The following is a 14,462-nucleotide window of genomic DNA, read 5'->3' on the forward strand; positions in this document are numbered from 1 at the left end:
TGCTAACTAAGGTTCCAATATAATAATATCTTTTTTTTGCATAATTTGTCGTAATAATAGACGAAGAGAGTACCATTAATTTTCTTTCTTCGAACATATTAGTAGAGAAACTCTAGCTTTGAGTCTAAGGATTTTGCAGGAATACCAATATTATTCTTGTACAAGGAAAAATAGTGTACCACAAAGAATCGTTGAGGCAATAGGATACTCTCTTTATCTATCTCATCCCAACTCATATCGTGAAACTCAGCATTTACAATTCCCCCTCCATTTTAAGACCACTGATGTTTTGTGCATCATCGGGACTGATTGTCATCTCGCAAAGGGGAGATGAAATGTATAAGTCCCCGGACAAGATCTCGCACAAAAGGTTGGGTTTGTAACCGCATCAAAATCCTTTTTCCATAAAAAAATAGGTGGCCATAAACCAAAGCTTTATACTAAAGCCACCACCTCAAGAACCTCGTTGAATATATCCCGATGTGTGACACTCAGGTGTCTAACTATACGTACTACATATTGTGACCCAGAATCTCATAATTCTCTTCGCCCATGACTCTTTGTATCCAATAAACTTTCTTACATCATCTTTCGGAAGACCATGGGGCAAACCCTTCTCGCGAGCACATATAACATTATCATATATTACTAGGAATGTGCTTACCTGTCACCCTAGGTATACAAAGCTTCTTCTTTTCTTTCACTTGTTTTTTGTTGTGGTTCTTCTTCTTCTTCTTCTTCTTCTTTTTCTTCTTCTTCTTCTTCTTCTTCTTCTATTTCTTTCTATTTACCATTATCACTACCATCTCCATCATCCCATCCCCCCTCCTACTCCATATCCATCTTCATCATTAGCATCCTCTTGTTCTACGGCCAAAGACCCATTCGTGTCAGTTCTCCTTTTCCCTGCCCCCTGAGTTTTTGGTTCCACCACCTCGGGGTTCGGGAGTTTTAGAAGTATAAGGAGTTACTTGCATTGTTCTCCTTTTAATCTTCCATCTGAATTTCTCCGGGAGAGTCCTAAAACAAATCAAACACTTTAATTAATTCTCTAAAAAATATATGATTCGACTAAAAAATATCATAATTTAATTATAATTGTACAAGTTTGGCTTATATAAATGTATTTCGGCTAAAATAGCAAGCTACTACCTATACACATGAAGAAGTTCGGCTCACCCGATATATCTCATAATGAGTCGAACTTTGGAAGGTGACTCCAATGAATTGGAAGAAAGTTAACAATAAAAACTGAGGAAGTTTACAGTAAAAACTAAAGTTATTACTCGTACACGAGAAGAAGTTCGGCTCACCCAACATCTTCAACTATGGTAAAATGCTGGCCTATTAGTCAAATTCATAATGACTCATTAGTCACATTCGTTACAATGACTCCAAACGTTAAAGTTCGGCTCACTACCAACATTAAATACCATAATCATTTTGTCGTCAGATGACTCCAAGTACTCATTTTATGTCACATATTGTATATAAAACCATCTATATGAAAGTATTTTCTATTTCTACTAAGAAAATTAATTTCTCACCTGCACAATAGCCATCTTCTTAAGGGGATATTGTTTTAATCTGACACATGCATAAAATTTGTGTTTCTTAGTAGTTTGGTCGTATCCGAATGAAAACATATAGTTGACAGACATGATTTCCTTAGCATCCGATTCATCTTCAAGTTCTAGTCCTAGTTCTTGCTCGTCAGACATGTCTGGTGCTAAGTGAGAGATGAGGGAAATACCCTATGGATATCCTATTGTTGTGTTTTGGGTCTGGATGTAGTTTAGAAGATAAGTTCATACAAGGAGGGAGAGAGATGGAATGAAATCGAATTCTAAAGGTGAAATATTAAAAATTCTCTTAAAGGTTATATATCATGCATGTTTATAAGAAAAAACTCATGTGTCGCGGGAACGGTGGAGATTGAACTAACTGAAGGAGAAAACCGTGGTATGGGTAAAAAGTTGAGAACTGCATTTTTCAGGTTTCCCTCTGAGAAAATACCCTGGCCTATCACCATTACGCCTTACGACATAATTATTACTAGGATATCTTTTTATAGATTGAAAGAAAAATGTGTAACGCAGGATTTGGTTCATGTTTGGAATTATTCGGGGATAACATGTCCTTCTTTCTATCAATCGTCTGACTGAATATATATAAAAGACTTCACCGAAAGCGTTTTATGTTTGGCTCACAATCAAGATCGTCAAGAATTATTAATAAATTCGAAATCCGAATGATGAATTCAAAATAAATATTGAGAACTTTACGATTCCATGGGTAGAGTACGAAATGTGCTTTGGGACGATGAAATGACCGATATGTATTGGGATAATGAAAAGACAATATTTGATATTTTTTAGTTTGCTGGTCAAACATTTGTAGCGATCTATTGACAAAATGAACATTTTTTAAAATTAGATTTTGGTTGTTTCAATGGTTTCTTTATGGAATTTCATGAAAAACAAAAGATGCTACAATTTATGTTACTTTTACAAATGTTGTTATGTTTAAAAGAATAATACGTTATGATCTTTTAGGGATTGTATTAAGTAACTGCATTAAATGGGATAAGAATTTTATGCAACTGATAATATGGATTTAATATATTTAGTATTTGCATTACTAGCAAACTTATAAAAAATGTATCGTATCTGTTAACACATTATTTTTCTATAATATGAATTGGTTTTTGACATATGATTTGTTATGAGTTTTGACATCTTGTTATGCATTTTACAAATAATTTTTCAAACCTTAAATAAATTTCCCAATCATAAAGGATTAATATTTCATCAAAATGTAATTTTTCTATAGCTTACGGACTAATTTTATGAACAATTGAGTTATTACTTAAAATTTGAATATATTTCATAATACTTACAGGTTCTTAAGTTTCTGAAACCAGTACCGAAACAAAATGAGAGAAAAATTTGTAACCAGCACATACCGTCTACTATCATGTGTCATTCGTGACCTTGTACGGGCAAGAAGGTGAGAACCGAACAATTCAAGTTTCCCTCCGAGAAGAAACCATGGCTTATCACCATTACGCGTCAAGGCATAAAACTTCCCGAAGATAGCTTTTCAAATATTAGAGAATAAACTTTTGATTTCCCTGACATACGAAACATTAAATCAGGGGAAAAATATTTATTTGTAAGGGATGTGGTTTTTGTCAGGTATTATTTGGGGACCAAAGGTTCTTCCTACTATCAACTACCTGGTTACATAGAAAGCAAAGGCTTCAAAGAATGCAATCTATGTTTGTCTTACATGGGTAAAGAAGGGAAAAAATTTCTAATGAGCCCGCAAGAATCAAGTGATAAATCCAAATGTTGATAGAAGATGTTACACCTTATTTTATGGGTTTCATGTAAATACAAAAGATGTGTTTTATGGGTTTCACGTAAAGACAAAAGATTTTACACTTTAGTTTACTTTTACAAATGTTGTAATGTTTAAAATAATATTGTGTTATGAGTTTTTAGGGATTGTAATCGGTCACTACATTAAATCGGATAAGATTTTTATGAAATTGGTAGTATGGCTTTAGTGTATTTATTATTTACATTACTAGCAAACTTATAACAACTATGTCGTATCTGTTAACACAATATTTTATTATAATATGAATTGTTTTTTTGAAGAATGATTTTTTATGAGTTTTGAAATACTGTTATGCATTTTAAAAATAACTCAAACCTTAAAAAAAAACTCTCGATCGTAAAGGATCAATAATTCATTAAAATGTAATTCTTTTTCTATAGTTCTTATGAACTAATTTTATGAACAATCGAATTATTACTTGAAATTTGAATAGATTTCACAACACCAACAGGGTCTCAAGTTTCTGAAACCAGTAACAAAGCAAAACGAGAAAAAAAATTGTCGCTCGCGACCTTGTCCACATATGATTGAACGATGAAAGATAAGGATGGATAGCTTGTCTTCATTAGGATGTTGAGATGGAAAATCTTGAATAAAACTTTCTTATTTTTAGTATTGTTAATCGGATTTAAGTGCTATCATTTATATTAAGTCGTTGCTACACTATAATAAGCTGTAACATGTAAGAATTAGTGTGAACGGACACGAAGATCCTAAGACATGTCATATCAAAATTGCGGGTTACAATAAAGAGGAACACCTTCTCATTTTGCTTTATAAAATTGGATCCGTAAATGGCGAGCACGTTCCAAAACAGAGTAAAAAAAACATAGTTTATTAGTAGAAATTTGTTTGCCATTATTAGTGCTAAAATAAAATGTTGTTGGTCTAAGAAAATAAAGAAAAATGGAAATACTGAAGAAAGAAAAGTAAGATTGATTCAAGAATGGTCTCATCGTATCCCTCTGCTTATAAATCAGCTTTCTTACATCCAATATTTCTTGCACCATGAGAATGAAGCAGAGTATTCTCTTTTCTTCTTCTTTACTTATATTTTTTTTCTGATCGATATAAAAATCGATGTGGAGTTGAACGATTTTATTGAAGAATTGAATAATTCTAGTTTTTGAGTTTTTTAGGATTTTATTAAAGAATCTTACAACTACATAATAGCCAATTAATATGACAAAATTGATTAGGACTCGATTCAGTACGATGTATACGGTGAAAACGATAATGTAGAAAATGTTTTTTTTCGTCAGATTGCAACGAAGTCAAAGTTTCCGATGATGATGCAACAACTAATTTGAGTAAAATTTCGGTTGAAAGTGAACATAATAACAAGCTCTTTTCTTATTATCATGAGAAACATATCGGATCAGAAATTGTTAGTGTATCGCTCGGTTGAATTCACGAGTTTTTCCATGTCAAGCTTGTTGTCAATGTTAGATATACAAAACTATATCTTGATTTTTGGCCTATTAAAGTAAAGTCTTGTATTAGGATTACAGTATGTTAGTTGAGTATCAAACATTACTGAATAACCCTTGAAGATTGAAGACTGAAGAACATACAAATACATCATCAACAAAGAGGTATGTGAAGACTGACCTATCCTATTTACTCACGTCATTATCATTCTATCTTATGAGACTATGTCGTATACTTTTCTAGATTTAATATTACAAAGAAGAAATTTCAAGGCCAATCTTTTCTTTTTTAAACTCTCGAAACATGATTCAAGCAATAGATGTTTAGATCCTTAACAATCTTAATTAAAAACAATTTATCGTTCAATAATTATTTTTGTTTCAAGTTGATCATTAGGAAATTTCCCAAGCAAAAGTGCATATTGTATATGGCTATTACGAAAGTTCCAAATCAATTATGTGAGAAAAATAATTGCTTGGAGACAGGTAAACATACTTGTGTGCATTACTAAACTTAGTATGAATTTCACTAGCTGTATAAGTTAGCAAGCCCGATTTGCAAACCCTGTACATTTGAGTTCAGGAATTAGGTAGGTTCACAAAACCCCTACCATCTGACTTTCGCGAACTGACAAGGCTTACAAACCCTTGTGGCATGATTTCGTTAACTGTCAAAGGTTTGCAAACCTGCTCGGTTTCAGTATAGCAGAACTACTTGAACTATTACATATATTTATGTTCACATTTGCTACAATTCTCATAAACACTTCTAAAAAAATATTATTCATTTTTGTTTATGCATAATTGATTAAATCTTGAGTGTTACTACGCACAACTACATATTTTTGTAAGTTGAAAGGCTACTGAGACGCTTTGAACCATTATTGTGCACGGTTCGAAAACCTTGGATCAGAAGGCCTATTCTTCTGTAATTTCAAGGGAGAGATCTCACATGCTTACATGAATTCTTAATAAGAATTTTGAAAATGTGGGGTACCAAAATACACAGCCAACCTTTTCCCAGGCAACCTGTATGAACTAAAGCCAAATATAATTCCGAGAGTTACAACCGAATGAATCTCAATCAGGAATTATATTATGAGTTTATATCTCTTTCTCTCATAATCAATACTAGATTTTGTGCCCGTGCTACGCACCGGGCGGATTCGGAAACCATTTTGCCTCACCCCAATGCATGCTTATGATTTTATGATTTTGCATCTTTTTCTTTTAACTATATTTTCGATTTGGTACCGCGGGATTTCGTGCAGCCCGTAGTGATTCATTTTTGATTTGGTATGGCTCAGATTCGCCTCGCCCGACGTAGTTTTGATTCGATGTGGCTGGACTTCACCTTCGCCCCGACACATTTTTGATACGGTGTGGCTGGGGTTCACCTCGCCACAATACATTTTTGATTCGTATCCTTCAAATAGTTTCTTCGTAATAGGTTTGGACAAAATACCAGATTGTTAATTTGATTGACAAATTGATCATTTATCTTTGTCCAACACTAAATGTCAGGCCCCACCGATTTAAGTAACCATAATGCACAACTGTCGATAGAAATGATCAAGAGTCAAAGGCTTAGCCTTAATCACACAACACAATACTTAGAATACACCAAATCCTTAGGACACTTCCTTTATCTCACTTGCGTAAATATGAAAGAAACGACGACTGTAGGACTTTCTTGATTGATTTTATAGTCTAAATTCGTCCCACTTCAAGAATCAAACAAAGCTTAGTAAAATATCAAAAGAAAATTACAACTTGGCAACTTATACCGTAAGCAGTATCTTCAGAAGAAAAGTCATGAGCAGCCTTTTCCCTTCAGAACAACGTTCCTGTTTCAATGTTCTGATAATCTCTGAGAATGAATGCTGTTACCGACTAAAATCCCTTTGCTGAACACACGATCCATTCATGATTGTAAAAAATAAGAACTCTCTGAGAATCTATAATGAATGAATACTGCAGTCGACTAAGTACTAAGTACATGAATGTCTTGGCACATCAGGTACGCAAGTAATAAGGCTCACACATATTGTGCTATATTGGTACGTACCGACACTAAGCTTCCCATGCGCATTTTGTGTCTATAATGCCTAGCTTTTTCATAAATCAACAAAATGAGTACAGCTATTTCAATTAGTCTTGTTACTCGAATGCACATATGAAGGCAGTTCAAAGTACATAAGAAAAAGGGGGGGGGGAAAAAAAGACTAAAAGACTATACCTAAAACCCCGTAAAGAGCCTTGGAGAGGAAAACTCCAATATTTCCCTTAACTCGCCATGCTATACGAACCCAATAAACCTGTAAAAAGAAATTAATGCTCAAACATGAAATCCCAATTAATTTACAAAAATTCATTTGAAACAATATGGACTTTGGCTCTTTGCAAATAAGAAAGTTACTTCCGTAATGGTGACATTCGGTTCAGAGATTTAAACTATTAACGGTATGGAAAGCTTACAGTCACACCTTTATTTAAATAACACCATACACTACATGAGTATGATCAAAAATATCCCAACTATAACACCGAAATGGCAGAAACTTCAAATTTAACAAAGCACGTGTAATAAATCTCTACATCAAAAATGATTGACCGTCCTTTAGTTCCACATTCTTTCTTATTAATAATATTTACAGTTTTGTTAATAAAAAGAATAAATGATTGACTCCATGCTTATAAATCAGGTATAGGGAGCTCTGGTAAGCTAACTAATTGTGTATCTTGGACCAATCATATCCCGTGCATATATTTTTACAGCAACCATAACAAAAAAGGAGACAGTACAATGCTTAATCAGATAAATAACCATTCGAGTGAACGGCCAAAAAATGATGATGCACTAAAAGCAAATGCTTGAGCTGACATGTATCTAATAGCCTACATCCTCAATATTACATGATTAACTTACCTCAACAGACTTAATCCAACCAAACACAAATCTTGTTCCTAGAATCCCAGCTAAATCATCAATTGACACATACAACCTGAAAAAGTGTCGACAATTGTTTAGAATGAAAATAAACCAATTTCCTGTGGATTGCAATTCAAAGAGTACATCTCAAGTTCTGAATACATCTAATAAAATCTCTCAAAGTAGATCATAATGGTTCTTACCACGGCATATTAGTCTCACTGCTTACCTAGAGTAGAGTTAATAGGCTTGTATTCCTTGTACATTCAGTTTTTAGGTTAGTAAAACCATGTGTATATGGACTCAGTCACCTTTTTTGTTGGTGGAGATTCAAGCAAACCGGTTAAACAACCTGGTGGCATTACAAAAGAGAGAGCTCGGTTCAGTGAACAATAGGAGCAGCTAAACTGGTCATTCACTCAGGCCTTTTTACAAACAGATGGATAGCAGTAGTCATGGCAACCATTGTTAAAGAGATTAAGACCCAAGATAACTACAACTATTTAAGCCCTATTTAATCTATCAGTAAGAGAAATCTCAGTAAGCCTACATACCTTGATCAAGCTTGTTTTTTGTGATTCTAATTTGCTTCCTAAATATAAAAATAAAAAAACCTGCCAATTCCCCTGTAAAACAAATCACAGTAGAGTTTAGAAGGGTTTCTGTAATCACCTCTAAAAATAGCAAATCAACTTCATCCTCTCCATTCGAAACCCTAACTTTCTTCAACTTTCATCTCAGAAGCATAAAACCCTAATCATCCACTGATAACGCTTTTTGTCTCATAAGGTTAAGATGAATGAATCAGACGGGATTAAATATATTAAGGGTTCACATGATGATGATGGATATACGTGGGATTGTCAAATAGAGGAAGAAGAAGACGTGAGAGCAGAAAGTTAAAGAGGGCACCATTAAAGAGAGTTTATTGTTTTTTTCTTATCTGCTGAAAGTTTTTTTTTCTTCTTATTTTTGGGAAGAAACGTGCGAAGTTTTATCCTGGGCGTGTTTCTTTACGGGTGTATTGTACACCTAACGTACGTGAGTAACGTCCAGTTAAGTATTTGGTGTAAACCAAGTATAAGTAATTAGTTAGCTGAAAATCCCCACATAAATGTTGTATATCCACGTTTTGCTAACAGTGTTATTAACGGCCAGTTAAATACAGGGTGTAAACGAAGTATACGTCAAATTTTAATACCCCGACCAATAGAATCCCGCAACTTGTCCTCTCCAGAATTTCTCTGTGTGAAAGCTTTTATCTAATTTAATCTGAGAAGGGTGTCACACTCACCGTGCAACGTGAGAGCTCATATGACTTAGTGTTTTAAAGGAGAGGAGATGTAAACGGAAATAAGTCCTTGAACTTGAATATGCCGTGAGAGTTTTTGGACGATTCCGAAGATCAATCAAGTCGTATCCAACAATTATGATAGACAAATCTAATTTGTTTGATTTACGTACAATCTGTGATATTTCAATTATAAATATGAACAATATAATACAGAAGAAGAAATAACGCAAACACCATAAATTTTGTTAACGAGGAAACACAAGTACAGAAAAATCCCGAGACCTTGTCTAGATTTGAACACCAAACTGTATTTTAAGCAGCTACATACTCTAACCTACTATCAAAACCTCGGACTGGAATGTAGTTGAAACCGATTACACCATCATAGTAATTCAGTTACAGTCGCGCTCCTTACAGCTCTTGAATCAGGAAAGGCTCTTGAATTCGGCAAGACTCTGCGCAATTGATTCCCCCTGACATCATTTACAACATAAGAGTTGCTTCAATTCAATTGAAAACTTTAAACCAGTCTGTCTCCTACAAATACGTCTATGTGTGATTTCCTTTCGCAATAGACAAAAACAGATAAACACAAAAATACCGTAAAATCTAAGTTCCAAAATTTGTTGATTACAACAAAAGCTGCTTCCTTCTTTTATCATAGCGTCTCTTGACCCATTTTTTCATGTTCAGCGAATACACTTATAAGTTATTATAACCCTCAAAAAAGAAGTGCACTCAGCTATAACTTGAGTTGTATATTTCGTGGGAAGATAAGCAAGAGCAATTAGTAGGAAAATAACGTGGCCCGAAGCGCGGTCTAAATTCTTACTTAGCTAGGAACCGAAACAAAAATGAGACTTGTGTCTGCTTTAAGAGAGATAGAGTCTTAACTCTTTCGGATTTATTGTACATGGATGATTTAGAGAGTTGACCAGCAAGGAGGGAGGGCCTAGCTAGTTTATGATGATCCCCAAATATTTGGGCAACCTTATTACTATTTAGAAAGTTGAACTTAAAAAGAATATTCTGATGAGTTCAGTAAGGTTCTAATGTGCAGATAATTTTTTCCGGTCGCTAAAGAATCCAGTGCTAAAGAGTTTGGAGTTCAGGTCACTTGTATGGAAATTGGTTATCTGATTACTCCTAGCAGTTACCAAGTGCAAATACATATATGATACATATATAGACAAAGTGTCGGCAGAAAAGATTCTTCTTATGTACAACATGATTTTAAGTAAGCAGCCACAATTATTTTTCAACATCGCCAAAACTTGCAATTTTCATCGACAGTGTTGCAATATAATTATTTACGTATGGCTACCCCACTCAGATTTGCCATTTTCACAGTATATTAACAATCTGACAAATTACGTGTTTGATTAGTAATAATCAGAAGTCCAATCTATAGCCCCATTACAATGACACCTTATAATCAGTTGACAGTACTATTGATAATTATTAAGAAGCAGGCCTAATGCCATAAATTTTGCTAATCTCTAGCTTATTGATTAATGAAACACTGAAAACATGGCAAACACAATGGATTACAAAACATCATTGATGGTCTTTACTGGTTTGCTTCTACTTATTGTTTTTTATTTTTCTCCCTCTAACAAACAACATTTCAGCATCAACACTGGCTTCTTCTCTTCTAATAACAGCACTTCTCCTTACATTCGAAGACCACAAAATTTCTCTGCTGATGATTCATTAGCTTCGAATACTACTACTAATGAAACTAATAATGGAAGTCTTGCAATAACTTCCGGATCCACAGCATCATCTGAGCATACTCATGCTAGAGTGAGTTTGGAAGTTACAATTTTCTTTTTGCGCATGAATCATATTTTTGATGGTCTCAGTTAATGGATAATTCTTGTGTGTGTACAGAAAACGCATACTAGTGCGGAAAGAATTGAAGATGACCTTGCGAGAGCTAGGAGTGCGATTCAGAAAGCAGTTCGGACGCGTAACTACACATCTAATAGAGTGCAAGATTTCATTCCTAGGGGACCAATATACAGAAATCCGCATGCCTTTCATCAGTTAAGATCTTTGTCATCTTTTAATAATTTGGTTTTCCGCATTTCCAATCTTGGTTTTTCGCATTTCCAATCTTGGTTGGACTACTTTCGGAAAAAATTGAAAATGAGCTTGCAAGAGCTAGAAGTGCGATTCTAAAGGCAGTTCGGACGCGTAATTATACGTCTGACAGAGCGCAACATTTCATTCCAAGAGGAACTGTATACAGAAATCCATATGCCTTGCATCAGTTGAGATCTTTTATTGTCACATTGAAATTATAACTTGGTTTTTGTTTTTTCCAATATTTGGTTTCTTTCATTCATGTGCTTCCTTTGGCTTTAGTTGCTAGTTGTTTAAGGCTTTAAGCCTATCAATATTATTTGTTCGATTCAAGTTTCTTTCAATCAATTCTGATATTTCAAGTTCCAGAGATGTAATTCTAACTGAAATATGTACTCATCCTGGATTAGGAGTTACATTGAGATGGAGAAAACGTTCAAAATTTGGACCTATAAAGAAGGCGAGTTACCTATGGTACATAGTGGACCACATAGTTACTTATATTCAATCGGAGGCCATTTCATTGATGAAATGGAGGAGGAGACAAACCCATTTGCAGCATCCAACATGGAGGAAGCTCACACGTTCTTCCTTCCCTTCAGTGTAACCAATATGGTCGCCGTTCTATATGAACCTGATGCTGGTTATGCTCCCTATATTCGTGTCGTAGAAGATTATGTCCGTGTTATATCAGAAAAATACCACTACTGGAATAGAAGTAGCGGTGGAGATCATTTTATGGTTTCATGTCATGATTGGGTAAGTTCCATCAATTCTCATCTGCGTCTTTTTTTTGTTGTTGCATAATTAATACTAAATGGTTCATATTCCGCTGTGTGTGGTGCAGGCACCCATAGTAACAAAACAAGCACTATTCAAGAACGTTATTAGGGTTGTTTGCAATGCTAATTCATCAGAAAGTTTTAATCCTAAATGGGATGTATCCTTGCCAGAATTTAACCTGGTAACAAGAACACTTCTCATCTCAACGCAGTCCCGTGAAACTAGTCCAAACCGTTCAATACTTGGTTTCTTTGCCGGCGGGGCTCATGGAAACATAAGAAAGATTCTAATTGAGCAATGGAAAGACAAAGACAGTGAATTACAAGTTAACGAATATCTTCCTAAGGGAACAGATTACGGGGCATTGATGGTTAAAAGCAAATTTTGCTTGTGCCCAAGCGGGTCCGAAGTTGCAAGTCCTAGAATTGTCGAGGCAATCCATGCAGGCTGTATTCCTGTGATTATTTCGGATCACTATGTTCTCCCATTTAGTGATATACTTGATTGGAGCCAGTTTTCAATACAGGTTCCAGTCGATAAAATACCAGAACTGAAAACCATATTACTAGGGGTACCAAATGAAAAGTACCGCAAACTTCAGAAGAGAGTTAAACAAGTTCAACTGCATTTTACTTTAAATCGTCCAGCAAAAAGGTTTGACGTTACACATATGATCCTTCATTCAGTTTGGCTAAGGCGATTGAATTTTCATCTACCAGCTTGAATAATTACTTGAGTATAATTACTTTTAGCTTGAATAACTACTTGAGTATAATTCTTCTTGATTTTTCATTATGATCCAAAAATCTGATAAAATTTATACCTCAACGCTGTACATTCACACTTGACCCAGAAACCTATACATCTTTTTCTTTTTTGAGTATGAACAAGAACTTGTATCGAGTGCGGCTGTAGGGGCGAAATATCGCACAAGGCAAAGAAGGCGAAGAGCAATCAGGCGACGATAATAAAGAGCGTGAAAGAGCAGTCACGCGATGATTAAAAAGGACGTGAACGTCAATTATGCAATAAGGCAAACAGAGTCAGAAGATAGTAATACAACATGTGAGTCTTGGTTGTCTTCTACTAGGAAAACTATCTATATTAAGAACTAGAAGACATTGTAAAGAGGGAGAGATCAATTTAGAGAGAGAGATATCAATTTTAGGATGAGAGAAATCAGTAAAGAGAGATAGACAAAAGCCACACAAAATATCTCATACTTCTTCTTCATTCATCCACCGCCATCACTTAGATCCATAACTCAAACACAAAACTCTTCAATGGATTCTTATGTAACATCAATGTAATCTCATACTCATAGTGAAGAATCATGGATGTAAATCACATTGATCGAACCATGTAAAAAATCATTGTCTCTCTTTACATTTCAAGCACTTTAACATTTCATTTTCATGGTTTATGATGTTAGATCTAGGAATTATCTACATAATCTCATAAGGGGTGTATTGTGGGATTTTCCGCAACTACAGGGGCAGATCCACTAGAGAGTGCCTTTGACAAATGTCGCAAAGCTAATTCCTCTGAGCTTGCCCCCATCTCTTTCCCTCTGAAAATTACGGCAGCGGTAGAATTTTCTAGTGGTCAGCATTAGACAACAGATAAACGGAAAAATACAGGAAAATCTAAGTTCCATTTTTTCATGTTCAGCGAATACACTTATAAGTTATAACCCTTAAAAAAGCAGTGCACTCAGCTATAATTTGAGTTGTGTATTTCGTGGGCAGATAAGCAAGAGCAATTAGTAGGCAAATTCTTACTTGGTAGGCAAGTTCTGAATTTGTTGGAACAGAAACAAAAATGAGACTTGTGCTTAAAGAGAGATAGAGTCTTGACTCTTTAGGATTGTACATTGTACTGTACATAAATGATTTAGACAGTTGGCCAGAAAGGAGGGAGGGCCTAGCTAGTGTATAATTATCCCTAAATATTTGGGCAACCTTGTTTCTATTTGGAAAGTTGAAATTCAAAAAAAATATTCTGCTGCGTTCAATAAGGTTTAGTTTTCTGGGGTCGTCACATCTAATCATATTATGTGCACATAATTTCTTTTGATCGTTAAAGAATCCCGTGCTAAAGAGTTTGGAGTTCAGGTCACTTGTATGGAAATTGGTTATCTGATTACTCGAAAACAGGGGCGGAGCCAAAAAATATTGGATGGCTTGCAAAATTCTTCTATAGGGTGCCAACATTTTTTTAGGGGTGCAAAAATGTAAAATTAGGCTTAGATATTTAGGAAGTTCGTCCCAAAACTCGTGGTAAACAAGGAGGTGGCAAGAGGAGTCGTAAAAGTGACCGTTAGTGACTTCGTATGATTTTAGTTTAAAAAAACATCTTAGTTATGGATTTCGTATGGTTTAATTTGGTGTGTTTGTATTTTTTAAACAATTACTTGAGGATTTCGTAGTTTGGTATGTATAACACTTTTATATTTGCTTTAGAAACTTGTTTCTGTTTTCAATTTTTATTGGGTTTGTGTTTTCAGTGTTATAAGAATGAAATGTTGAAA

General features: G+C 34.7%; 1 protein-coding gene and 1 long non-coding RNA gene across 4 annotated transcripts; one reads left to right on the forward strand and one right to left on the reverse strand.

The window, feature by feature from the left end:
* Positions 1–6,404: 6,404 nt before the first annotated feature.
* Positions 6,405–8,762, reverse strand: LOC113335436. 2 transcript variants are annotated; one of them, XR_003353349.1, is made up of 5 exons: positions 8,440–8,762; positions 8,322–8,359; positions 7,997–8,119; positions 7,765–7,840; positions 6,405–7,153 (listed from the first exon to the last, which is right to left on the reverse strand). It is a non-coding gene; the product is annotated as an uncharacterized LOC113335436 (long non-coding RNA). The 2 variants fall into 2 exon arrangements; XR_003353345.1 differs by lacking the exon at positions 8,322–8,359 and having other exon boundaries at positions 8,440–8,754.
* Positions 8,763–10,520: 1,758 nt separating this feature from the next.
* Positions 10,521–12,757, forward strand: LOC113312570 (probable glycosyltransferase At5g20260). Of its 2 annotated transcripts, XM_026561315.1 has the most exons (4): positions 10,521–10,867; positions 10,955–11,109; positions 11,560–11,908; positions 11,997–12,757. In XM_026561315.1, exons 1-4 carry the CDS (start codon positions 10,592–10,594, stop codon positions 12,654–12,656), a joined length of 1,440 nt encoding a protein of 479 aa, XP_026417100.1. In that variant the 5' UTR covers positions 10,521–10,591; the 3' UTR covers positions 12,657–12,757. The 2 variants fall into 2 exon arrangements, with proteins under 2 accessions (XP_026417100.1, XP_026417105.1); XM_026561320.1 differs by lacking the exons at positions 10,521–10,867; positions 10,955–11,109 and adding an exon at positions 11,138–11,336.
* The last annotated feature ends 1,705 nt before the right edge of the window (positions 12,758–14,462 follow it).

This window comes from Papaver somniferum, chromosome 1, assembly GCF_003573695.1.
Source record: "Papaver somniferum cultivar HN1 chromosome 1, ASM357369v1, whole genome shotgun sequence".
Taxonomy (NCBI): Eukaryota; Viridiplantae; Streptophyta; class Magnoliopsida; order Ranunculales; family Papaveraceae; genus Papaver; species Papaver somniferum.